Consider the following 26,952-nt stretch of genomic DNA (forward strand, 5'->3'; position numbering starts at 1 on the left):
CATTTGACCGCAGCGCCTTCTCCTGTATAGACGTTGAGCGGCTACATGCAACGTTTCACCCATGACAGAAACCCCAGCTCTTGAGTTACTACCGCAGTCGTGGCCGAGTGGTTAAGGTGATGGACTAGAAATCCATTGGGGTCTCCCCGCACAGGTTCGAATCCTGTCGACTGCGCAAACATCTTTTCTTTTTATGTGAGCACGGACGCCGTCCGGGCGGACGGACGAACGGACGGACAAGGCTAGACCTTAAGGAGCTTCGCCCCTACCAAAGAAAAATCTGTTCTCGGCAATCTACGCCGCCTTTTCGCAGACGATGAACGTGTAGAGAAAAATGTTGCCGACAGATGGCGTACGCAGCGTCGAAGGAACGCCAGCCGATTCGGGTCGATAGCAGAGGATCTCGCAAACGAACAAAAATAGGCCGGCACTCCCTCGACGCGGCGTACGCCATCTGTCGGCAACACTTTTCTCTACACGTGCATCGTCTGCGAGCCGGTGGCGTAGATTGCCCAGAACTGTTTTTTTTCTTCTTTTGAACGAGGTAAGTTCATTCACTAAGTTTTTCACTGTAAACTTCCACCACCTGCTTGCACCTCTATAGTAAATTACAGCACTACAGGTTGAAAAATTGATTTTTACGGGGCGTCTAAATTACTTGGCAACGCTAGTTTACCTGCTAAACTATCTATTAAAAAAAACTTAAAACAATTTTAGACACAGGAAAGCCAATCGTAAGTTTACACTCAGTGGATGTTACGTCTTTTTTTTTTTTTGCGGCAGCTACAAAAACTAAGTTAATTTACAGTTTCGTTAGTAAAAAACAGTAGATACTAAAGTAACTGGCGGCTTAAGGAACACAGAGCGTGGATGAAGTTCACGTTTCTTGCTTTATGATTCGTTTTTCGGCGAACTTAACAGCTAATACCGCTGACTCATTGGTTGCCGAACAATAATAGCATGCTCGAGATTCGCCACTCCCTGCATTTTTGAGACTCTTAGGGACTGCACTCTAAAAAAAGTCTGTGCGTCTACTTTCACGCGCAATACTCGGAGAGGTAATCACCGCAACTTATGGACACAGCTCTGCGAATGGCGATGCCCAAAACATATGCTTGGACCAAAAAACGCTCTTGAGTTGTGTCATTAAGCAATGCTAAACGTCACGATTGCATTGCCTAATCTCAGAGCTGAGACTGCGTTTTTTGGTCTAAACATATGTTTCGGTATTGCCATTTGCCGAGTTGCCTCCGTTAGCCGCGGTGATTGGCTCTCCGAGTGTTTTGCAAGAAAGTAGACGTACAGACTTTTTTAAGAGTGAATAGTCTTTTTTTAAGTTTTTCTTTGAGCTCGTTTCGAAAAATCCCGACATACGTAGATATCTATGAGAAAGTCAATCACTCCCATGGGCACTCAGATCAACAGATAAAGCTCGGCGAATTGCGAGGCAGGAAAAAACGTTTCACTGAAAAATGTAGCGTGCTACATGCGACGCTAGCTGATCGTCATTGTATCAGATCGAAGCCTTTATTTTAAAACAAAATTTTTTTCTTCCCTGCCTCGTCATTTTTTAGTATTTTTCCACATTTCCATAGATCTTGAAGGTCAGTTTTCGGAGCGCCCTCAAGGAAAAAAGATATCCCGGCATTTTTGTGCACTGTGTTACCTATATCTAGAACAGGAAGACTAACTTTAACAACCTGCAGTTTCGCCAATGGTAACTTTTAACGCTGTCGGACCCGTGATAGTTTTGCGTTTAATTTATGGCGCACTGGTTTGGGTCCCTGTAACACACCTTCAGGGCGCACTCGAGGTACTTCATTTCCTTGAGGTCATCTGGCGAAATGGGGCGCTCCCTGTCCTCGCCGAAGATCCCGTCGAGTTCCTCGTGAATCTTCTGCTGGACGTCTGCGTGAAGCCCGATCAAGTACATCGCCCACGATATGCCCATGGCTGTCGTGTCGTGACCCTGGGAAACAACACATACTTGGACATTGAGTGTTTTGTGTTTCTGTGCCAGGAGTACAAGGTTCTGTTAGATGGGGAAAGTTGAAGGGTAAAGTTCAAAAGCAAAGTCGGATAGCAAATTTTGAATAACAAAGTTAAATAGGAAAGTTGGAGAGCAAAGTTGAGGATCAAGCTTACAATTCACATATTCAAATTTGCTTGCACAAGCCAAACAGAATCAATACCAGCTAAGATAATCAATAAACGGTAGTTTTCTTTTAATATCTGCTTTTTAGGCGATAACTTACGGGCGCCTTTTGTTCAAGCTTATTCTATAAGAAGTGTGTATATGATATTTCATTATTGCATGCAGTAGCTGCTCGTTCACCCTAAAAGTTAAAATCCCACAAAAATTAGCTCAATATGCGGTTAATCGTCCTTTCTGAAGAACAATTTGTGCCTATTTTAGTGCAGTGTTTTTATTTTATTTCTCTTCCTGGTGCTCCGCGAGACCTTCACATAAACGTCCACGAATAAGCCGATGATACGAAGTTCACACCTGTGTGGTGGAGTATTAAACTTCAAAAATATTAGCTTCAGTGCCAAGTTTCGACATACCTAAATGTATTGCAGGAGCTATTTAAACGGGGATTAATGTAATAAAAATACTTGAAAGTTAGTTTTAATGACTATTATGAACCACGTTTTTTTTGTTTGGGGAAACCAGAGTGACACCAAAGTTGTAAATTAGGAGCAGATCTGCTTACCTCAAACATAAAGGTATCCACTTCCTCCCGGATGTCTTCCTCGGTGAGACTGCTATCTTGGATGTGGTGACTGAGAAGGAGATCCAGGAATGCCTGTCGCCTCTTCTGCCCGATCACCTGATCCCCGATAGTAAGCCCATCGATGACCTTCTGCTCCAGGAGCTCGGCTTTTCTTTCCCGTATGACCTGCGGAATTAATGTTGGGTGAATTTTCGCGCACTAAATGAAGGTTTCCAACTACGATATAATGAAACGCGTAGTGGTAAGAGGAACCGAATTGTCCCCTCAGCTGTCAGTTCAAATTGGATGCCGTTGGCCTCAATATGACCACGATCGACGTTGCGGTTTATGTTTGAAAAGGCGACTAGTGACATGACCGGTTGGGGAAATTAGGTCTACTGCCAATTCACGTACGGTGTGGAAGGCAAATATGCCAAACACGCAAGGCCTTTAACACGCGACTGCCTATTATTTCGTACTCCCATCACGGTAAAAGGGATGCTATTCTGGGTGGGACAAGAAGTGTGGTGCAAATATCCCACTCGTGACATTAACGGGAGTGGTAAATAAAACCTGTGGAGGTTGATCTTCAACCCGCAAAAGTAAATTTGGATCGATTTTATGTGCGGGCGCCTCCACCACTCTGTGCGTATTCCATAAAAGCCGTCGCCAGTTGAGGTCTTCGTCTAATTATGAAACCCGTGACAGCACCTGTTTGATTCGTATGCCTCCGAACACCTCCTGTTTTCAGATGTTATCCAGTAGATACCTTGAAGATATCAGCTTTGAGTCGTAATGTCTACCCCAAAGTTTGTGCAGTTAAAACGCAGATCTAGCTATATTCTTAGCAGCATTCATGAACATTCATGAGATAGTGGTGCCTTGAGTTAAGTAAAATTTTGACGAGGTTTATTATCGACAAGACTATGATTCGATGTGTTTTTTTTAGAAGCGATCTGAGCATTGAACACGCACGATATAATCGTGGCAGCATTCATATGTTGTAATAAATAGATTGTTCAAAGCTAAAGTCTGATTAATGCGGCTCTATAAACATGTTATTAATTGGCATATTCCTTAGCCGTTATCACATATATTTTTACTTCTGCTGAACTTATGACATACTGAGTCGTTGTGTTTGGGCTAATAAAAGGAATTTGTACTACCAGTACTTAGATTAACTAATTTAAAACAGATTACCCCACACTTTCTTTCAGGACTACTGTTACGCGCGGGGCAATGGGGAGGTCCGGTTGCGAAAGAAACTAGACTTGTTTGAAAAGTGGACTTGGCTTTTGGAAAGCCAATTTCACGGCATATATTTTGCTTAAGGGTATTTTCTGTCTGCTTTTGGATTGTCATTTATTCCCTGGTTTGTCATCTGATAATTGCGGATAAAATTTTAAATGAGATAATTTCATCAAAGTTATTTTAGTGCTTAACTAGGTTATTTATTGTATAAAAAAAGCCTAAAACCTTCATCGGTATTGTTTCTTAGAAAAGAAATCCAGTTTCCAACTTTTTAATTTCATTAGAGTTGTCTGGATTTTGTCATCGCAGGACAAACTTAACAGTCCTAGTTTGGAATGCATTTACTTAGTTTCGCTAACAATATGTCATTCCAAGCGTTCAAAAATATTACTACTGAATTACAGGAAAATAAATATTATATAGGTGAAAGCCAAAGGGTATGTGTTTAAGAAACCTATGCATTACGTTGCTATATTTCGGCCAATTTGTGCAACCTCTAGAAAGGCATAAGTCAGTATGCGTAGTACTAACTGTGAATGAATAGACAGATATAAAAAAAAAAACGCTGACAAAACTCGTTTAAGGTAGCTAATATGGCAGGTTTCCTCATCATACGATGGACGATTCTGGAAGAACTATTGTGAGTCCTTTTATGTAACATCGTCTAACGGCTCTGTCAGATATTCTTTAGTTACATAAGACGTCTACTACATCCTAAAACACACTTTTTCGTATGAAATTGTTTTTTGTTTTTCTAAAACATATACCCACCTTTCTCGTGAAATTGTGCAGCTGCGCAAGGTTGTCCTTGAACTTCTTCCCGAATGATGACATGTAGAAGACGTAGTTGGGCCAAAGCCAGGGTCGCATGACTCTTGCCATAAAGGTCTCGCCCACTCTTGAAGGAATAAAGGAAGGACAGCAAGGAGATCTGTGGTCACACCTTGATATCTCAAGCAGGGTCTACTTTGTGAGACCGAAATATTTGTTCCTTAAGCCATGACGCCAGTGCTACGACGCACCGTCACAGAGGGATTGAGGACAAAGAATGCAGGTTTGCAAATAGCGAATTCACTTCAGTAACACTTTGTAGTTTTTGAATTTATGTATATACAAGGAGTTTTATTTTTAATTTGAACAATTAAAAACAAAAAGAAGAGGGTGAGTGTTAGACGGGTGCCGTCTTCACCATGTATTTATCAGGCTCGGCGGATTTCTATTAGCGAATAATCGTCAGGCTATGTAAGTTGACAAATTAACTAAAATTTGCTAACTTTTTAATGATTGGTTTAGAGGCGATGTTGAAATTGAAGTGTTAACGAAGATTATTATAAAACGCCAGACAAATTTAAATAATTTGCAAAAGATTATAGTTTGTAAGATATTAATTGATGCATATTAGTGTTTTTTCGCCCGATCTAAAGCATACGCGCAAAAAGAGTGCATCAAGCCCTGCTGGCAATGATGCTTTGAACAGTGACGTAGTCATTAAAGTTACGTCGTCACTTCTGGCGTCGGAGCACCCACAGAAGGCACGCTACCGAGATAGTAATGACATTATTGAAACAACGACATCATTCTTCCAAGCGTCATCGTGGGCGAGGCCTACGACGCCATTTTTGAGCGCAGTTTTTAAATCGTGCGAAAAAAGCGCGACAATTGATCGTTTGATATCTATAAAAGCATTACCTTTTCGCAAGTTTGTTTTTATTGGTCTCGCTTCCAATTGTAATTGCAGTCATTATTGCAATTTAACCATAACCTCAAAATCAATAATCAAAAAGTTAATTGGGAGATTTTAGTTAATGATTCAACTTGCCGTGACGATTATCCCCTCGACGAACCTCGTAAATACATGTTGAAGACAGGACTCGACGAACTCTCCGCCTATTTGTTTAATATGTTCGTACGAAAATCAAACGTCCTGTACAATTTATATCTCTTATAGATTATATTCAGCCGAACGTTTTAGACCTTTTTTCCCCTCAATTTTCTTGTTTTCTCCTGCCGTGCTGCTGAACTGTACAGAGGGATGGGTACTATTTAGGCGACATGGGTCACCTTTTGCCCTATCCTTCTAGATGTTTGTCTGAATAAAGCAATGTTTTTTTTTTAAATCTTGATAACGTCCATAGTATAAAAACAAGATGGCCTTTCCCAGCAGCCTAATGGGAAGGCTGCGAGAGATACAAGGCTAAAGTCGCTAAGAGCATAAAAAACGGAGGGTATGGTTAACCTCATGCACCTTGTTACTGCTCCACAGCCAATGCGGTTAAGGCATCAACCAATCAGGACGTGGAAGAACAAAACAGGAAGCAAGATACGTAAACATAAGTAAGTCAGTCTCTCCGCCTCTTAACCTGTCATTGATTATGAAATGAGCAATATACTGTTTGTATGACTGGGGTTAGATATCTAACCACATGCTAATGAAGGTAACGTTCTTAACATGAATAGCACTAGTAATAGCATTGATAAGGCAGCTAAGGAATGATAAAAATCAGAATCACAGAGAACACCTTGCTATGTAATACACAAACGTTTAAGTGCAGTTATTACAACAAATTCTTTAACATCTTCGAAGTCGCCACATAGTGTCTAATTGAACCAATATTTTGATGTATACTGACCTAAACTCAGAATTTTAGGAGGTTATGAAAGCTCATGTTTGGGTTTATATTAAAAAAAACAAAACAAAAAAGCATTTGAAGGTTACTTTGTTTTAATTTTTTTTCTTATTAAATTAGTACATTTACTAGAGTTGCCTTGTATCTGATACAACGTTCTGGACAACGTTTCTTTTTACGAGGAAACCCCGATTTCATCAAGATGGCTTTGATCAGCCAGAAAGAATGCATTTTGGATTCCGAAAATTTTTAGATTTTTTTAGGTTAAACATTTTTCCTTTTGATTAAGCCATCTAAAAGTTGTGTTCGGCGCTACCCTCATGACTGCTAAACCATTGCGAAACAAATATAGATTACCTAAATAACGATGACAGTAAGGATCTTGTAATAATTTTGAAATTATTTTAACAACTAAATGTTTACCTAAACTGAAAGATAAACTGAAAAATAAACTCAAGGTGAGAATACAAGATGAAAGGAATGAACTAGCAATACTTACTCGTACAACGACCTGACGTAGTGCGAGTTGCTATTTAATTGAGCATCTACCTTGACTCCCATTGCGGTTTCTGCAAAACAAAAACAAAGAAAAGTAAACAAAGTAGGCTTATCACAGTGTTTGTGGCGTACGATTTACGCCATCGCCATTTCATGTTGTCGGGACAAGGTAGGGAGGAATGCTGAGCTTGGAAATGCTACTGGCGAAGGGTCTCCCGCGAAGGCGAGAACGCATCAGTAACAATGCTGAAAAATGTTGCAGTTTCTTCCTGGCCTTAGAAAGGTGTGAATGATGAATTAAAACAGGAAAGGGGAAAACGACGTGTTGGGCCTGAAAGATAGTTTTCACTGTAAGAACTAAATAATAAGGCGCCTTTATATTGATAGATTTCTGGAAATGATGAAATAAATTTAGTGGGTCAAGAAAAAGGTTTTTCTCCTGGCGGAGCCTTTGGTTAAATCACGCTACTAAAGAAAGAGCTGAGGACCGTCGTTAAAGTTGGTTTATTTGAAGAAATAAATAATTTCTTGTGAGGATGAAACAATACGCAAGACACAGTGTTGCATAGTTTAGCGAGAATAAACATTGCGTAATCAATCCTCCAATGCACTACACGACAGGTTCTTTAGAGCCACGACACCATCCCTCTGTCCAGCCTTGAATTAGTTGACTTCAGTGAAGATTTCTTACCACCTAATCGTATATTCTGCGAAGTACTTCCTTCTGAAAGTTACAATGTTTTAGATGGTTTTCTAACACAGCTCACACGGCTACACTATTTTAGGTGATTATATTTTTAACGCAACTGATGCGCAAGCTTGTAAACCTCTACACCATGTGGTTAGGATATCATTTTATCGCTGTTAATTTAGTTGATACATGAAGTACTGAAATTTATTTTCTAAATATATTAATTCTACGCAAAACAAAAGCTGGTCATTATCATCAAAAGGTATGTTCGTTTTTTATTGAATAAAATGTGGTTGTCTCCATGTGTTTGGCCTATTAAACACCACCACGTTCTAATGAAATCTTTACGTGTGAGGATAATAATGCCTGGAGAAGTGGAACAAGGGGGAAAAAGGACAAACACAAAACTCCAAAGACAGCTTCGTTTGGAGATTTGTGTTTGTCCCTTGTCGCCATTCTTCCCGTTCTCCAGGGATTCTTATCGACATTCTTGTCCAATTCGCTTGCACCTTTGCATAAATTGTATTACCAGCATTAGCGTGTGAGCTGCAGTAATCTACCTTCGAAACACTTGTAAACTGTAAATTTAACAATTACTCTTTATAATCATCGATATATCGGGTAATCTTAGTGGTTTATGACTTTGAAAATACTTTTGGTCATCTGCGTCCATTTTACATTAGGAAACTCTGCAATAAAACACACACACACACACCAAACCTTAGCTTCTGTTGGAAAATAATAAGCACATATGACAGGAAGTTTCAGTGATTGAATTGGTGACGTAAAAGCCAGATTTAATTCTGAGAAGAAATGACGACCATGCTGATCCAGACTACAAAACCCCAAATATAAGATAACTTGCAAAGTGGCTCGTTGCATCGACCTAATAGAAGAAATCACCCAGACTCGCTTTTCCTCACCACATATGATGTCGAGCGTGCATAGCGTGACCAGAGGCACAATGTCGATGTACTTCTTGTGCACATGTTCTTTGAGGTTCCTGACGAAGATGACTGCTTGTTCGTTGAAGACCGGAATAAAATCTTCGAGTATCCGAAAGTGGAATGCAGGGGTGAGCATCTTTCTTCTCCGCCGCCATTTGTTGCCTGAACTGGGAGCATGGAAAATCAGTCAAGGATTGTGGAGGAGTTAATTATTAATTTTATGACTCGACTACATTTGTGCTTGTAATTTTTCAAGCTTACAAAAAACAGAAGTGCACCATGATTAACTGAGAGAGAAGATTACTTCGTAACCACATATTTCGATTTGAAAAATGGTGTCAGTTGGCCTTTTTCTTTTTCATTTTAGTCAACAGATTTGTAGTATATTACCACGTATTTATGTTACGCTTATTTGCAATCAAAAAGTACGGTGCTTGCATTTGATTAATAGTCAAAAAAACATATTGATATTTACCAAAACTATTTTAGTACTTGTGATAGGGTAGTATCGGGTAGGGCTTCAGAACTCTCAAGCTACCAAAATGGTTCTAGTGAAACGCAGTAATGTGATTTCTGCGCCATCCACTTCAAACTGCGCCAAAGGGCTTACTCTGCTACATCCTGCTGCTTTTAGCCCAAATGTGAGGAATTTGTGCGAACCTTCTTGCGCCAAAACTTGATTTCACTTAAAGGGACACTGACACCCCCCAATATTTATTTTTAATTTTTTGCCAGGCGCTTCATTATGGTGTCGGAGGACTACCCAATTAATATTTTGCAACAGAGTACCGTATTTTTTTAATAAAGCCAAAAGACGCAACTGCTCGAAACCGAAACCTGACGGAGGTCGGAGAAGTGGAGAGAAGAGAGTGGAGTGGCGGAAGTCACGTGGCTGCACCCGACCGTGTGTTTTTTTTTTTCTGTTTTTTTTTTCTCCTTCCCGGTAGCAGACGACATGCGGCGTATGGGAACTGCTCGCCGTGGGATTCTTTTGCAGTTATGTTTGTTCCGCTCGTTGTTCTGTACTCCAAGATGAGTTGTTTTGTACATTGAGGAGTTGGAGATGAGTAGTGAGTGCCCGTGGTGAATTTTGATCGGCTCCGAAAAGAATACACCCAAGGTGTTGCGTGAAGAGCTGGCTCACATGTCCCGCGTCCGAAACAGAAGTGGCATTGTGCGACAGAGTTTCCGAAAGATCAACGGGATCGGGACCAATGGCTGGCTGCAATTCCTGTAGACCATTTACGGGCACCTCGGGAAGCGGACGGTACCTGATTTATATGCTCCTTGCATTTTGTGGAAAGTGATTACATTGAGTTCGCAGGTGTCAAAAAGGAAATCCCATACCATTTAATTCAGCGACGTGTCGTCCACAAAATGTGTTTCTTATTTTTTGTTTTTGTTTCTTCAGTAATAATTGTAAAAAAAAAAAAAAAAAAGAAATGTAGACATCAAAAGTATTTAGAGAGAGAAAAAAAAAAAAAAAAGGGTTTCACGGGGGATCGAACCAGGCTCTACCGCGTGTGAAGGGGACATCTTTCCCACTGAGCTACTGGGGCATATCGAAATGGGGTATCTCTTTCCTTAGTAATAATTTAGCCGATAAACTGTAAGTTGAAAAGTTTGCTGCCGATTTTCCTCTAGCAAAAGCACTCCCGGGTCGAAGTCGGGATGCACCACGCATTCGCGACATTCTCACCTAGTAAAGAAATCGTACGCGTGCATATTCCACTCGAAGTAGACACGTCGCGCTTGACGTTTGCGCGAGCGATGTCTTCAGCCACGAGAAGGGAGCGACGGCTCGGCGACGTCTTCGTGCAAATCGGCTTGGTGGTCGGGCGTGTCGTACGGGATAAATACCAATTCTTTTGACCAGTCCCAAATTTCTCTTTTAAAGGCAGACAAAATTCGCCGGTACCGCGAACGACAGTTCTGAAATAGAGGTCCCACGCCCGTCGTCCGCTGCCATCGCCGTCCCTGCGAGTCCCACGATACGCGAAACGACGCACGCACAGAATGCTTCCGGTTGTCTGTGGAACTTTTTTTTCAATCAACGTATTTGCAGCTTTTTAGAAGCCACAAAAAATGGGTTTTATATTTTTTTATATTTTTAATATTGAGTGTGTGCCTTCAGTGACCTACGACTTTGATTAAATTTGGTGGTCGCATCGATACCTTAGAAAACGGCCCGTGACCGCGGAAAAGAGAGTGAGCGAGACTCGAACCGGCCAGTTCTTGATCGGCAGTTTTCGGGCGGAAAGAAACCGAATTTCGAGCCGCAAATTCTGTTCTGGGTAGTTGAGCTCTCATATGTCACGTACAACTAAAAACCTCGGCGAGCATAAATACCCTGTCAGTGTCCCTTTAATAATACTGTAAACACAATGGCTCAGGCCGCGCTACACATCCGGATCGTTATGGTAGGCATGTGCGAATTTTAAGCACTTCCTATTATAGCCGCTAATAACGTACTAACCTATTTGTTCTCTCTGTCAGTGTCAAACACTGACAGTACTCGGAATTTTCGCGATACTTCTTATGTTCGTAGTCTGCTCTGGCGGGTAAGTTTCCTGTGTTGAGTGCGCTTCTCTCCGCTCTATTTTTGTATTGCAGTGAAGTGAGAACCACGAAGTAAGCATCCCGATTTTGCTTATTTTGCTTCGCGGCTGCGCACCCGAGAGAGACGTCGGGTGTATATATATATATATATATATTTTAAGAAAGGAACTTTGTGAGTGTTAATGTAACAGCACCTAGAGTAAAAATGTATCAATAAAACTGCGGCTAATCCTTATGGTAGACTCCAGTATTCTGGAAATATCCTTTTTTGAACTTCAAGATTTAGCAAGGGTACTCGCAGAAGATTTATATGAACTGCTCTATAGGTCTATCTTAATGTTAACTCTCTTGTTTAGTTGTCATCTTTATATGGTTTGTTTTTTGCGTTCCAGGTACTATCATGGACACTGTTAGCTATAACACCGCAGCAGCGGCCGTCCCGTACCCCCAGCGCCTCATAGCAGGCGCCGTCCGAAACTCCGCGCATGCGCCGTGTGGCGGACTCGCTTTTCCCGTTTGCGAGCACACCCTCGCTTTGTCGTCTGCTAGGCGCAGAGCAGGCGATGCCACAGTGCTGCTCGTCTGGTACCCTGGCCCTTGCGAACTGGTCTCAAACTTATTTTAAACCAGCGATTTCGATTGGGGGAGATTGCAGAGTCATTGGGGCTATACCCCTGTCTATGTTTTTTGTTTGTTTTTTTGCTTTTTCAGGAACAGGATTTTGCAATGCATCTTTCACAATATGCGCTCGCAAACCAGTATGATCGCAGCAGGTGTGATACAGAAATAGACTTATACTCCGTTTCACCTAAAGTCCGAATGCAGCGTACGCTGCAACACGACATAGCCAATCAAATAGCGCAAAGGTGCAATCTCACGAAGTGCATCACCGGGGGACACAATAAGGTGCAAAAAGTGAGCTTTTGTTGCTTTTGGTTGGCCCTATCGTCTCGTAACGTTCGCTGCGCTTCGACCTAAAGTGAAACGGAGTATAACTGCAAGTTTGTCCTAAGAAAAAGAAAAAAGTAGTCTACCGTGATATTACAATTAGGGGCGATGATTATCCTTAGCCAGCGGAGTCAGGGAATCAACCGCGGACACCTCTTACGCGGTGGTTTGCTGAACCGTGTTCAGGGAAAATTGGCAAGTACTGTGGCGTCGCCTGCTCTGTGCCTAGCAGACGACAAAGTGAGGGTGTGCTCGCAGGCGGGAAGAGCGAGTCCGCCACACGGCGCATGCGCGGGGTTTCGGACGGCGCCTGCTAAGAGGTGCGGGGGGTACGGGACGGCCGCCGCTGCCGTGTTATAGCTAACAGTGTCCACGATAGTACAGTCAATAGAATTATTTACGACTAAATTAGTTGAAGAAGTGGCAGGAAGATTGGGAATAACCATAACGACATTGGCTGGATCGTTGTAAAAAGGCATGCCTACAGTTAACATGCCGATTTTTGTTATTATGAAGTTATGCACACAAAATGTCATTGATGTTTAAAATTCAGTTACAAAACCTTTTTTATTTTAAATCTGAATTAATATCTTTTTATTAGAATCGTTAGAATTTGAAAAAAAAGAAGAAAACATCTCGTTGTGGGCTCAATATTTTTGTAACATTATTTCAGTGGAATATACTATTTGGTCTACATTTCATTTCGTACCTAAAGTGATATTCACTGCGGTCCAAGTGCCCTTCATTGATCAGCATCGTGTTGCCATACCTAGTGCTTCTTGTATCAGCGCGTGAAGAAGGTTCGCACAGCTGGGTTCCGAGAGGTCAACTAGGCCTCGCCTTTTATTATGGCGACTTGTATAGATTCTGCTGGCACCCGGTTGCCAGACACAAGGTTGGCTGACTGGTAGAGCACGCTCCCGTTACACTACTATGTGCAACTAAACAGCTGGTTCTGTGTTTAAGGGAATCAAACCTGTCGTTGCACAGAAGCGTGCAAATTAGGCGTTTTGTTTAGTTGGATAAGCCACCACACGAATCTTAACTTATAACATTCACAGTGGTATGAATAAAAATGAAGCGTGTGCTTGTGCTTCAAAAGTACTTCTTGCTGCTCCATAATGGACCTTTGGCTGCTCCAAAAGGTGCTACAAAGTGACTCGGGCCAATCACATCACTGAAAACGACACAAAGCGCAATAAACATTCTCTCGTCAGGGTGTGATCATTGTTAACTCAAATATTTCACAAAGATAATATTAAAGAAGGTATGACTATAAAGCATTCGTCTCACCTCGTTAATAAACCGGTGCCCAACCAGGGGTGTAATAATGTGTAGTCGAAAGACTTGTCTAAAACTGTATTACTACTTAATATGACCTGCAAGGGTAAAAATACATCGGGTCAATATACACATGTGCACATTCACTGAAAAAGAAACACATTATAAGTACAAGCCGGTACTCGGCCACCAAAGCTCCGCACATCATGCAACTAAATTTCGCATTGCAACACGAATATGAAGAGTTCAGTGCCCATTGCTCATACTTATATGACAAATTTTGTTTCGGATGCCTTTTGTTTAATTATTTGGAGTACTATGCTTGCCAAATTGTTGCTTAGTAGCGGAACAATATGCCGTAATATTTTAAAATAGTTTTCCCAGTGATTAACCATGAAATTTCTATTCGAGTGTTTTTGTTTTTAAGGTGCGATGCTCAGTTTATAAGTGAAAAACATTTACTCTCTCTGGTGCAACCTTATCTTAAATCATTCTCTTAATGTTATTGAGAGATCATAGTTGACAATGCACTTATAAATTTAAAAAAGCTTGTTTTGGGACGTCTTGTTTTGGAATAATTTGTTTGTATTTCCATCTTTTGCAAACTCCATGGAGTGAATATTTGTGCGAAGAGTGGGAAGAGAATGATTCGATAAATATGTTTATAAATTTACTCAGAAACTACTACTGGTCGGAGCTGAGCTAGTAAGTTCATATTTTTGGGTGGTGCCAGCTGAGCACTAATAAACACAAAACTATACTACCGCTGGAGTATATTCCAGTGGTAGTATATTTCTGTGTTTAGTAGTGCTCAGTCGGCACCACGCAGGGAATAACATAAACACGCTCTATTTTCGCAATATCCCATTAAATGACGTTTTGTTGATGTATAACCTGATGAAAATAAATTCAGCACTTGACTTGGGAAGGAAACAGTAATAACTCGTCACATATCCAGAGTGTTCACTCGTCACATATACAGAAAGGGGGCTGGAGCTGTCTTTATTGTGTGTTTATTAGGCTCGGTGGACATTGGATGAGTTGATAATCGTCATGGTCAGTTGAATAATAAACTCGCTAATTAGGATTTTAATAATTGATTTTAGGGGTCACGTTGCACTTACATCATCGACGGCAATGGCTATTAGGGGTCAGACCAACGAAACTAATTTGAAAAAAAATGTGATAGTGTTTTAGATATATATTTATAAATTTTGACATTTTTCAGTTCGATTTATAAATTACGCGCAAAAGCTCCGCGAGACTTGCCCCACAATGACGCTTGGAAGAGTAAGTGACATAATCGTTTGAATAATGTCACCACTATGTCGACAGCGTGCAATGCTACTATACTTGGTTTCACCATAAGTAAACACGCAGCCGACACTACGACCTGATGGGAACAATCATACCGCGTGAAAAGCATAACATGCTCGTCATGTTTTTGTACAGTGCTAATCACACTTGTCTATAACGCGCGAGCGTGCGGCTTTCTCCAGGGAGCGCTAGACTGGTGGCATTCGCGGAAACTAAGGTAGTCACGTGGCGCAACATGGAACGGGCCCGCTCGAGGGGTGTCCTGCCCACTCTATCAGCTGGCGGCGAACGCGGAAGGCCGCTCGCACGCTTTTTACAAACATCATGGCTCGAACAATAAACACACTAAAGCATGAAGGCGTATCAACGATGTCGTCATCAAAAAACAAAAATATATCGTAAAGCACGTTACCTTTATCGCTTATCAAGCTGATAGAGTGGGCGGGACACCCCTGGAGCAGGCCGTTCCATGTTGCGCCACGTGACTAGCTTAGTTTCCGCGAATGCCACCAGTCTAGCGCTCCCCGGAGAAAGCCGCACGCTCGCGCGTTATAGACAAGTGTGATTAGCACTGTACGTCTTCTATAATTGCTGACCAAACATAAAGTAAGACTGTTCGAGATTTAACTTTTCTGCACAAGGTGGCAAACGGCGTCGTTGATTCGGCGCAACTCCTTGCGAAAGTTAACTTTCATATTCCATTCGCTCGCCATGTAATACCTTACCTCTCCCACGGATTCAGTCACTATACAATACCTTCTCTCCACCCCACCTTGACATATCTGGACTTATGCTGAAAAGGATTATAGATTACCTCAGTTACGGAACTGTCCATAGACGCTGCTGCTACCACAAGCATTAACCCCCCCCCCCCTCCCCCCTCTAACCCCATCGCCCGCCTCCCGTCGTTCGACGCACCACCATTTTGGGGTCGGCTGCTATGGTAACTGCAGTGTTATCTATGAATTACATATGTTTTTACAGCTTCTAGATGGATTTCGACCGTACTATATACAATACACAGTTTTGAAACGAAAATCTAGATGGCGCTTCAAAACAACCGGAGGCGTACTGAAAGGGAGGGGGGGTTCCCCTCCGCGAGAGTTCCAGAACCAAGCTAATCTACTAACGTTAACGGCATGTTCTTAATGGGTGCGCTGACGTCAAGTAAAGACGTGACAGAAACGACCACGTCACTCTTTTAAATATCATTGCGGGCAGGACTTGGGGCGCTTCTTTTGCACGGAATTTTTAAATTGGACTAAAACATAAAACATTCATACTATTACATTTTCACAAATTCTTGTAATTCGCCTTGCCTTTAATATCAATCGCCATCAGTGCAGCAGTTGCAACCAAACCTCTAAAACCTTTGATCGAAAAGTTAATAACCCATATTAGTTAATTTTCCAATTTAACATGACGATTATTCCCACATCAAACATCCGCCCATGCCTGATAAGCACATGGCGAAGACAGCATCTTTATCACTCTTATCCCGTTTTTTAAATATTTTAGATTTAAAATTTCACACTTTGCATATTACAAAAAAATTCAACTTATTATTAAAGAACAAGACATTAAAATTAAAGGCACAAAAGAAGAACAAAAATATATTTGATCTAGAAATTGTTTTGAGAGTGATATTTATGCACCTAATTGGCAATCAGAAAGCATTTGATAATCTGTACTTTTTGCCTATCCTAAAACTACCAATAGAGTGGCTCGCGCTAACCATTCCCTATTGTCAGCATTGCAAATTTTAAAACCCGTAAAAGGGATACTTGTAGGCCGCTGCCTCAACTCTTCTGCATTGAATTTTACATAAAGGGAAGCTGAATCACTTTTCAAACAAACTTGAGTTAGGAGAGGACTTCTATAGCTTTTTGTCAGGTGAATTTAGTTATCGCACTTCTCCTGGGCAGTAGTAAACTTAAACCGCATTTATTTTGAAAAATACGTGCAGCGATTGCCACCGGGCATGCGGCGATCCTCTCTGCCGCCTGTTATTTGTCCGGAGCGTCGGGCCGTCATCGTCAGAACCCCCGAGTCAGCTTAGTGGCGAGCAATGGTCATGTGACCCCGATTATGACGTCACTTTTGCTAGTTTTTGTCTCTCCATTCTCGCGATTCGCTACCGTCGCCGAGCCGCAACGGGCGGGTCTACATCTAAATTTTGATTGGCTAATACGACACTCCTACTAATGATATCGAAAGAAAACTTAAGTAAGATCATTTTTAAGGTGTCTGCAACATTACAACTTTTACTCTTCGAATTCAAGGACCTCTTCAGCTTGCCTTTAATAGTGTTTTTATTAAAGTGTAAACGATAAGCTATAATGAGCATGCTGTCAAACTCGCGAAGAGTTCACGGAGGAAATTTTTCACACTGAAAGTTCTTCGGCTAAGACTTCATAACGTATATTGTGAATACAACTGAAAACCTTGCTCTCATGAAAACACCCGAGCATAAAAATAACGATTGTCTTAGAAAATGACATTCATGCTGTACGACATTCTACAAACTACACTTTATAAAAAGCCTTTGCGTCTACTTTTTCTCACAACTCTTGGAGAGCCAATCCCCGCAACTTACAGAGGCAGCCCAGCGAATGACGATGTCGAAACGTATGTTTAGACCAACGTTACTAAAACACTCATTTGGGAAACTCCCGTAGAGACAGCTTTGAAAAAGTAGCCCCAATCTGTCTCCGAGCACCAAGCTAATGACGAACACAACGCCACCATTTCTCCCGCAGCGGCCACTCGAGGAACTGTACGTGACTTCTATTTTGGCTCTAAGAACAGATACAACGAAAGAGGTTACAGCGGTGCCACCCCCGTCTCCCCGGCGGACGCGCCGCGTCGAACTACCGAAGTTCAAATGCACCTAGGTCGGGGCGCGCTATTGAAAGCCCCGCTGAGGCATGGTTGTATAAAAACAATATTAATTGTGCCGCAAAAGCCTGCGAACTAAAGATTTTAAAAACATAAGGCGCCCCTCTTTTTGTACTAAACTCCAATAAATTTCATACAAAACGAGTCTTTTCCGTTTGTTTTTACGCAAAAACAGGCTTTTAAAAAGCTCAAGGTGACCACAGTACAGAGAAATGACAAAGAGTGGCGCTGTTGTCGTATTTAGCTCGGTCTCGGTGGACGCCAGCGGCCCAGGTTTCGACGGCGAGTTTCCCAACTGAGTGTTTTAATAACGTTGGTTTAGACCAAAAAAAAAAAAAAATGCAGCCTGAGTTGTGACATTAAGCAATGCAAGCGTGGCTTTTTGCATTGCTTAATGTCCAACTCAGGCTGCGTTTTTTGGTCTAAACATATGTTTCCACATCGTCACTGGCTGAGTTGCCTCCGTAAGTTGCGGTAATTGGCTCTCCGAGTGTTGTGCAGGAAAGTAAACGCACGGCCTTTTTTTAGCGTACCCTTACCTCGCCCCTCAGTGCAGTGCACTGAACGTGCAAATAAAATTTCTGCGGGATGCTTGCCTTCAAGGAACTTCTAGTATGTTTCTATCGTAAAATATTCTAAAGATATATTTATAAATTTAGTACCATAGAATGGAGCCAAACATTGGGTATCGTGGCAATAACTTAACCATCGAGTCGCTGTATAAATACTTCAAAATTGAGTTTTAATTTTTGTTTTTATGTTAATACCCGTCGCCCAATATTGTTGAAATAGGAACTTCTTTATATACGACACTTCTCATGTGAGATGCAACTGGCCCAATTGACAAACAGATAGCTGCAGTTTTATGTTCCTATTTACGATCTTAAAGGGTGTTGTTTCTGTGAAGAAAGGTAATATAAAAAAGAAAAAGCCGAGGAGGCTAATAAATATTCTGTCCGTTTTTTTTTATTATACTACTCAGGTCTATATAGTTAATATTCACTCACCTCTACTGTTTCTGCCTTGAAGAAAGCCACGACAGGTCTGAACCCCAGCCAGAACCTGAAGATTCTGTCTTTGTCGTGAATCTGGGCTAAGCCACACATTGTCTGCAGCAGCACTGTAATACAAGAAACATAAAAAAAAATCAAACAACTTGATTGTTATTGAAGATTGTCTTAAAAGTTGTAGAATATTGCTAAACTGGATTCAAGTGATTATATGAACAATTAATCATTTTATTTTAAAATGTAAGAGCCAGCACTTTCTTCGATTTTCCTGAAATAACCGTACTCTAAAAAAGCCTATGCGTCTACTCTCCCGCACAACTTTTGGAGAGCCAATCGGCGCAACTTACGGAAGCAGCTCAGAGAATGACGATGCCGAAACATATGTTTAGACCAAAAAACACAGTCTGAGTTGAGATATTAAGCAATGCAAGCGTGACGTTTTGCAGTGCTTAATGTCGCAGCTCAGAGTGCGTTTTTAGGTCTAAACATGTTTCGGCATCGTCATTCGCTGAGCTACCTCCGTAAGTTGTGCTGATTGGCTCTCTGAGTGTTGTGCGGGAAAGTAGACCACGGGCTTTGTTCATTTCATTTCATTTATTAACCATTTTGAAGTGGGGTAGCAGGGACAAAAGGTGCTTAATAGCACCTGACCAAGGTCCCGAGCCCCATACAGGTTTCAGAGCGGCAACACAGATAAAAACAATAAAAAACAAAAACAAACAAAAAAAAATACAACACAAAAAAACAAGGTTGTTTACACATTTGTATCCAATATATTATTCAAGCTTCAAAATATAATCCTTTATTCTTTTTTTGAACGTATCTATTGAATTTACTGCTTCAGCTATTTCCAAAATTTGAGGATGCATGTTTAGAAGTTGGGGAATTTGCTGTGTTAATGTTTGTTCACCATAGCTCGTGCGTGTGTGACCTCTAGCATAATCCACACGTCTTAAGTTGTAGTTAGTTTCTCTTAAGGGAAATTGGGTGTGAAACGACTCCGTGTTTGGAGTGTACTCCCTTTTGGAAATAGATATAATAAAAACATAATCTGCATTTTTCTAAAGGAATTACAATTTTTCTAGCACAATGTCGCTTTTCGTCATTGAACACACATTTACAACTCACATATTTTGTTTGTTATCATATCTAATACACTTATTGTTTGTGTGACTGACACACACGACATATTCGCATGTTTGTTTTTATATGTAATAGAGTTGGACATTCCACCTAATAAAGGAACTTTAGTCAGCGTAAAACAAATGTTTTCGGTATTTTTAGATGGCTGATTACGTCAACTTTTTTGTACATCGTCGCCATGTGTTATGTTCCACCAGCCTTTGCCCTCCCCTTTTAGTCAGAGGAGAATCAGCCTCACTTTGTCTAACACGTCCGACTGGTTTATACGCACACATTTGTTCAACAGGGTGTCTCAAACAGCGGCCGGGCGCTTTAAATTGACCAAAAAATACGGTTTCTTAACCTATCGCGCTAAAATTTTGTGCAACGTTGCCCACAGGTGGTGAATTTTTTTTATAAAATTTGTAAAGAGTGAACCTATCTCGGAAAAGTAAAAAAGAAAAAGGCTTAACTCTTATGGAAACCCAGCGAAGCCACTGGTCTTCAAATAATATTGCGCCGTTTGGCACGGGAGACAAGAGATGGCGCAAGCGGTCGCGACGCCAACTGCCACCAACGAACGAGCATACGGCGCCGAGAGCCGGCGTCATTAGTAGACGATCTTTTCGACTCAAAAGTGGCACACGTTCCGCAGGCGGCGACAATCTCAGAACCAAAAACAGGCGCGGAAACAATGAACTGCGAAGTAGACGACATAAGTAACCCCCAAAAAAGGTCAAAATAACCCGACAAACTATTTTTTAATCGCTTATGTGCCCATTCAATGTGTTTTATTAGTAAAGATGATGAAATCATGCATTTGCAACTGACATCGAAAAAGCTCGCGCCGCTTTTCAGTCGATAATATCGTCTGCTATTTGACGCCGGCTCTTGGCACCGATTGCTCCTCCGTTGGCGGCAGTTGGCGTCGCGACCGCTTGCGCCATTTCTAGTGTCCCGTGCCCGACGGCGCCCTACTGTTTGAAGACCCGTGGTTTCGCTGCGTTTCCATAGAAGTTGAGCCTTTTTTTTTTTTACTTTTTGCTCAGGTAAGTTCGCTCTTTGCAAATCGTATAGAAGGAATGTGCCACCTGTGGGCAACGCTGCACAAGATCGTAGCACGATAGGTTCAGAAACCGATTTTTTCCGGTCGATTTAAAGAGCCTAGCCGCAGATTGAGACACCGCTTACTTTACCCAACACAGTGTTTCTGGTTGCGCAAATCAAAACCTCTAAAATATGTTTAAAGGCTCGAGAGAAAAAAAACACAATTAATTAGCATAACAAGAATCGCGACATAGTTATAATAGTGGCTTCATTCTGATGCAATGAACATAATAAACTCCAGGATATTGCCAATTTTTTTCTCCTATTTGAAAGGAATGTGTTAAAACTAACAGCAATTAAACGTGAGTAAGCAATCTGTTCCAGTTGTGACAACCGTGGAAACATTTAGGTGAATGGTGGCACGCTAGAGTTTCTCAAGACGATTACAAGACTTCCAACACTTCACGCTAAACGTGCTTGGCCAGGGAAAAACGACCAGGACTTCCTTCCATACACTTGGTGGTCCGCATGACAAACGTACATTTTGCTGCACGGTCTTCCGGTTTAGTTTTGTCGGATCCACAATGTCCGGAAAACGTATTCGGGTCACTGCAGCTCTCTTCTCAGCGGTGCTAAGAGTTACATGTAGCGCAGCAACGTTTTCTCTTAAAAAAGACGTCCATTCGTCTTAATAGTGCTAATTTATTTCCTGGTGTGGTCCTCTTTACGCGCTTCCTATGGTGCCCATTCACACGAACTTTATCGTATGTTCATATTTCTAATAGATATTTGTATTTTAATTTTACAATTCTGGCTTGAACCGCATTTTTTTTTCATTGTTTATTCAAATTGAAGATTGTTGCAATTTCGAAAATTGGAGCTCGTCCCGAGGCTAAAGGGCGTTTTTGCAAGAGGTCCCTCACTTCTATTTCCCGTTTGGAAAACTTGTCTGAATATTTGAAAAACAACTGGGGCCTCCGCAATGGCCATCTTATTCAGTCGAGTTCTTAGTGGAAGAACCAAAACAATATCACATAAATACCACCTAAGGTTTTCGAATGTTTTGGCAAAACAAGCCTAAAGCACTGTACATGATAAGGATATTCAGTACAACACTGTAATAAGAGTAATGAAGAACACAAACACGCTGCCAATTTTCGCGCCTATTTAGAGCTTAACCTATGGCGCAAGCTCTTCCTGAAATTGTAAATTTTACTATTATGCTAAGAATATTAACAACACCGTAGTTATGTCAATGTAACACGTACCTCTCCCATTGTAATATTCTGTTACACTACTCTCGTTTGAAACAGTCGACAACTTACATTTCAGGGAAATATTTAATAAACACCTTCGTCAGCATTTACTGGCGAAAAATAGTACGCGAGCTATCCAGAAATAATTAGTCTTTCGAACCTAGAACAAGGCACCAGCAAGGAATTTTACTTACCCCATTTTTATGATGTATTGTACATTGCAAAACATTCAAGGCACAATTACTCAAAGTTCAAGTTTAATTTTATTCTATTTGTCACTTAATTATGTAAATGAATATCTACTATTGTTGATTTTCAAGGTCCCCCCGCTGTTTGACACTTGACGAAAGATTCGGTGGAGCACCAAGACACAATGGACTGCGTGAAACTAAACATTAAAAACCAATGTATGAACCGGTTAAGGTCGCAGGACTCAATGAACAGTGCGGGTACATTATCTCATATTATTTTGAAGCCAATTTGTTTTTAGCACGCTATAATATTTAGATGTGTCTGTGAGTTCAAGTTCAAGGGGTATTTGAAGTACTCGTTGAAATTACAAAAAAAAAAAAAAGAAATTATTCTTGTTATTTAGGCTGGCCGGTTTACATTATTTAGTTTATATTTGCTTCACTACAAACGGTATCATAAATACAAACACGGCAAACTCAATGTTCATATGCTCTCTGGAACTCTCCGATAGATCAACATGAGTATTTCTAGCAAAATACCGTAGAGTAGAGTGGGAGGTGAGGGCATGATATTCTTAATTTTAGAAATGACTATATACATGTATTAAGATGATAAAGATAACGGTTGGAAAGAAAACACTTGAGCCATCTTAATCCGTAACTGGTTGTCTGGCCACACAAATAATCCTTAAATAGAACTTCTTTTTTTTTTAAAGCATCTAATGACCGACTTTTGTATAAAACACAATACAGGGTGTGCCCCCCCCTCCCCCAAACAAAAATGTTAATGGATTTTTTTTCACCACGAAAAAAACAACAAAAAAAAGGCATCGCTCAAAGCTCATTCTCCGCCCAAAAGTAGCGCTATGGTCAGAAGCAGATGTCAAAGTATTAGCACGAACCGATATGTTATTCAAAAGTTATAAATACTTTTCTTAAAAAGTCGATGGGAAAATTATGGCCGACAGAGCTCTACAATGCTTGGGGCTCTATGGTGCCAGAAACCGAAAACGGGCTAAAATGGGCCACATTTTCCTATTGAAAATTTCAGCAAATCACTTATAACTTTTGAATAAGATATCTGTTAGTTCTGAAACTTTGACACCTGGTTCGGGCCTCAAACGCTGCCTTTGCGCGGAGAATAAGCGTTCGAAGATGCGTAGTTTATTTTTGTGGTAAGAAAATTCTTTACATCTTTAAGGGGCCCCCTGTAGGTCAATGACTACAAACGTTTCTCACAATAATTTGGGAATTATACTTTAATATATGACTCAAAATACTAAGAAAATGGGTTTTGTTGTATCCTCACTGACAGTAAAGTATCTAACATATAAAATTTGCTCCCCTCGAGAAACTTCAGCCTGCAAAAATAAGAAAAAGAAAGCACCCCGCCAAGCGAACAAAAACTTGCGAAGGGACTTAGCGATATCTCTCCTCTTCTCCCGTGTTGCACGGGCCCCTGCAAACTTACTAAGTGCTCGGCTTCTCTCAAGAGAAATCAGCGCACATCAAGCCGGATAATATTACCAAACATACGAAGACTAAAAGTAATTAAGTGAGGCTGGATCTTCTTGCCTTATTTAGTGGGTCTCTGGCGAAGGGGGCGCGGCGTAACACACCGAAGGCTGAATAACGACGCATTCAAACTTCTAGCAGGTGCGTGGGGACATTAGTGTGGGAACTAGGTCACCCTGCCCTCTGGAGAAAGTCCTGATTCAAGGGGCCATCAAGGGTGCTCACCAGGTAATTCCAGCGGCTGATCCTGCTTGCCTTGACCTTCTCACCGTTCCTTTTATATTTTTGCTTTGTTTTACGTGATATCTTGCCTCGAAATCTACAAAGCACTTTTACTCTCGACTCATGGTGCTAAAGTCTCTGAGGCACACCCTCTCTAATGTATTTCTCTGCGGCCGTACATCAGAAGAGTGGCCTTGACTTGAATAAGTGGGTACAGCGTTTCAGTCGTATCGCGGCCTACTCCGGATGTAAAATGAGCAAAAATAAAATGTATATTCCTTTATCGTGCAAGACGGCTGAGCTTTTTAATTTTAGTGGGCCTGTCTCTCAGCCCGGTGTACTTGTCCTCGTCTTTGGTCTTTGTCCTTGTCTTGACGTGTTGCTTGAAACCAGTGTACAGGCACTCTTGTCCCGCTGCTTCAAACTAGTGTACAGGCAATGTTCCAACACCTCCTAAGCAGCAACGCCGTATAATCCTGATGTTTCCAAGTCACGCAGAAGATGCTAGCGCGCGCGGGCACAGGCTGGTTACTAGTGCTGAGTCAGCGTGTAATGTAACTAATTGTGATTATAAATAAACGAGATTTAGAACCCGAGGTAATCCGCGTGGTCCACGTAAATACCTTGGCCGGCGCAAAAGCCATGACAAGAAGATATACCGAACATTCAAATTGTGCCTACACGGTACTGCTCACCAACACAAGAAATTAATGTTTCTTGAAGGGCAACTTCACTCAAATGTCCCGCGTGGTCAAACACATGGTACAAACAACGATGTAATGTACCGCGCGACCGGGCGCACGGGCGCTCCGTGCAAGGGCGCACGTGTGGTACGCTCCTTTCCGCAGACTCCGCTGCGCCCGACGAGACGTTTTAAACGAAGAAAATGGCAAGTTTTCTATAAGGCATGTTTGGTACACATTAGTAGAGGGAGAGATCTAGTAAGCCCTTTGTAATTATGTAGCGCCACGCACGAAGAAGCTTGTCGTGCTCAATTTCCGCTGAAACAAAGGAAGTTTAGCGCGGTCAACAGCGTACTGCATTTGTTATTTCTTAGGACAACGTTCCTTCTATGGCGTTTTCTTGCGAACGACTATCCACGTTAATGACACATGACGAACCTGAGATCAAATGTACGCCAGATGATGTACGCCTTCGCGCCAATATTGACTATTCGACGGTCGTGTGCGGCGGCTACTGTAGGGCTTTGGAGAGAAAGGGACTCTAAACATCATTTGAACATCTCGAAAAACATCGTGACAGCTCAAACATTAAAAAAAAAAACAAAAAAAAAAAACAGCTCGGAAATTCTCCCAGTTTAGTCGGGGCTCGCTCTAGATTGGCAATTTTAATCGCGTTCCTTTGAACCTACTTTTCACGGATTCGTCTTTTACGAATCCGTAAAAAGCTCGAGAAAACTGTCAAGTGAACCTGCTGCCACAGGTTTCTGCTGTAGCCTCTATATGGCGCCGATTTCGCTGGAGTCACCAATACTCCGTTTTACAGTAAGTCCGAGCGCAGCTGATCCTATGATCCGACTGAGCCAGTCAAGTAGCGCCAAAGGTGCATTGTCACAGCGCTCGTTGTCTTTGTGGTATGCTATCAGCGGCTAAACCAATCACACAGAGGAAAAAAAAAGATTTCAGTTTGCGTCGAGATCTTACGATAGGTGATCGATGGGTGTCCACGCCAGTTTGGGTTTTTTAATGCAAAAGCATTAACTGTCTCATGGAGCGAAGCCGGCGGTGTCTGTAGCCGTTGTCTGTAGCAGCGAAAAACGGCACATAAATTCGCATTGGCTGAGCGAAACGGCACCTAAACTCCCATTCTCAATAAAACACAAAGAAAAACACAGCAATGCATATGCATTGTCACGGAAGCCGTGGAGCCGGCGGGCGCGCCGCGCCTGCGCAGTGGGGGAGCATAATGTCACCGCCGGATCGCCATGTGAAAAAGGAAGACGTGGCGTGCTGCTTGTAAAAATGCGTTGCGTGTAAGAGTGCTCTTGATTTCTTACACGTAAGCAGTCTTCAGTGTCTTTGCGAAGTTTTCTGACGTAACCGAAATTTTCATACGTATTTGTTTGGTTAAAGGATAACATCAAACTGGTTGGAGACATCTGGATAAGCCAATGCGCATAACCCATAAGCAGTAGACTTGCTCAACAGATTTCAGACCACGAATAAAGTGCGAAATTACTTTTTTTTTCAATTCACTGATTGATATAGCTAGCGCTTTATTGGAGTGCTAGTATGACGTATACAAAAAAGTAAATTAAAGAATACGCAGCTCACACACACAAAAAAAAATCGCTCGTGAAAGCACATGCATAAAATAGGAAAGGTACATTGCATAATTTAAACGTTGTAACTAAGCAAAAATTATTCAGTCACTATAAAATGTATTGCAGCATTTGGAAAGAGATAACTTAGCTACATTGAATCATGAAAAACAAATACGAAAGAAGCAAGCCTTCAAACACACAGTCCATATATCTGATGCAGGTAATCAGACACCTTTTTGATCAAGGCGCATTATGAAAAAAAAAAGAATTATATTGAGAACAGTTATAATCGTATCATCCACAATGCAGCATGGAGAGATTTAAGAACATACACGCAGACACTTTAATTTATACTGATGTTTCACGTCCATCATAGATGTCCTGATTCAGACACGTCTGCGTTTAGACATGAATGCTTCGTCTAGAAGCCATACATAGCCTAAAAAATGGAAATTTTGCTCGAAGCACATTATAGTAAGTACTGATGTGAACAGTCCAGTCATCTGGCGACAATAGCTTCCCATAGCCCCATCGGCACATGGTGTCTGTCCAAAAGGTCCAAAGTGCACTGTCG

At 41.5% G+C, this 26,952-nt stretch overlaps 1 protein-coding gene and 1 non-coding gene across 2 annotated transcripts in view; one reads left to right on the forward strand and one right to left on the reverse strand.

The window, feature by feature from the left end:
• The window catches only part of LOC8038895 (cytochrome P450 4c3), a 97,895-nt gene that overhangs the window by 14,094 nt on the left and 56,849 nt on the right, over positions 1 to 26,952 (reverse strand). Inside the window, exons 2-8 of the mRNA XM_029994680.4 lie at positions 18,739 to 18,851; positions 13,529 to 13,614; positions 8,705 to 8,895; positions 7,092 to 7,161; positions 4,737 to 4,863; positions 2,715 to 2,900; positions 1,796 to 1,969 (exon numbers count right to left, since the gene is read on the reverse strand). Coding sequence (XP_029850540.2) covers positions 1,796 to 1,969; positions 2,715 to 2,900; positions 4,737 to 4,863; positions 7,092 to 7,161; positions 8,705 to 8,895; positions 13,529 to 13,614; positions 18,739 to 18,851 — 947 coding nt within the window. The remainder of the gene's footprint in view (positions 1 to 1,795; positions 1,970 to 2,714; positions 2,901 to 4,736; positions 4,864 to 7,091; positions 7,162 to 8,704; positions 8,896 to 13,528; positions 13,615 to 18,738; positions 18,852 to 26,952) is intronic.
• Positions 94 to 175, forward strand: Trnas-aga. Its single transcript has one exon. It is a non-coding gene; the product is annotated as a tRNA-Ser (tRNA).

The sequence above is a fragment of the Ixodes scapularis genome, unplaced genomic scaffold (assembly GCF_016920785.2).
Source record: "Ixodes scapularis isolate PalLabHiFi unplaced genomic scaffold, ASM1692078v2 PGA_scaffold3__209_contigs__length_174095766, whole genome shotgun sequence".
Taxonomy (NCBI): domain Eukaryota; kingdom Metazoa; phylum Arthropoda; class Arachnida; order Ixodida; family Ixodidae; genus Ixodes; species Ixodes scapularis.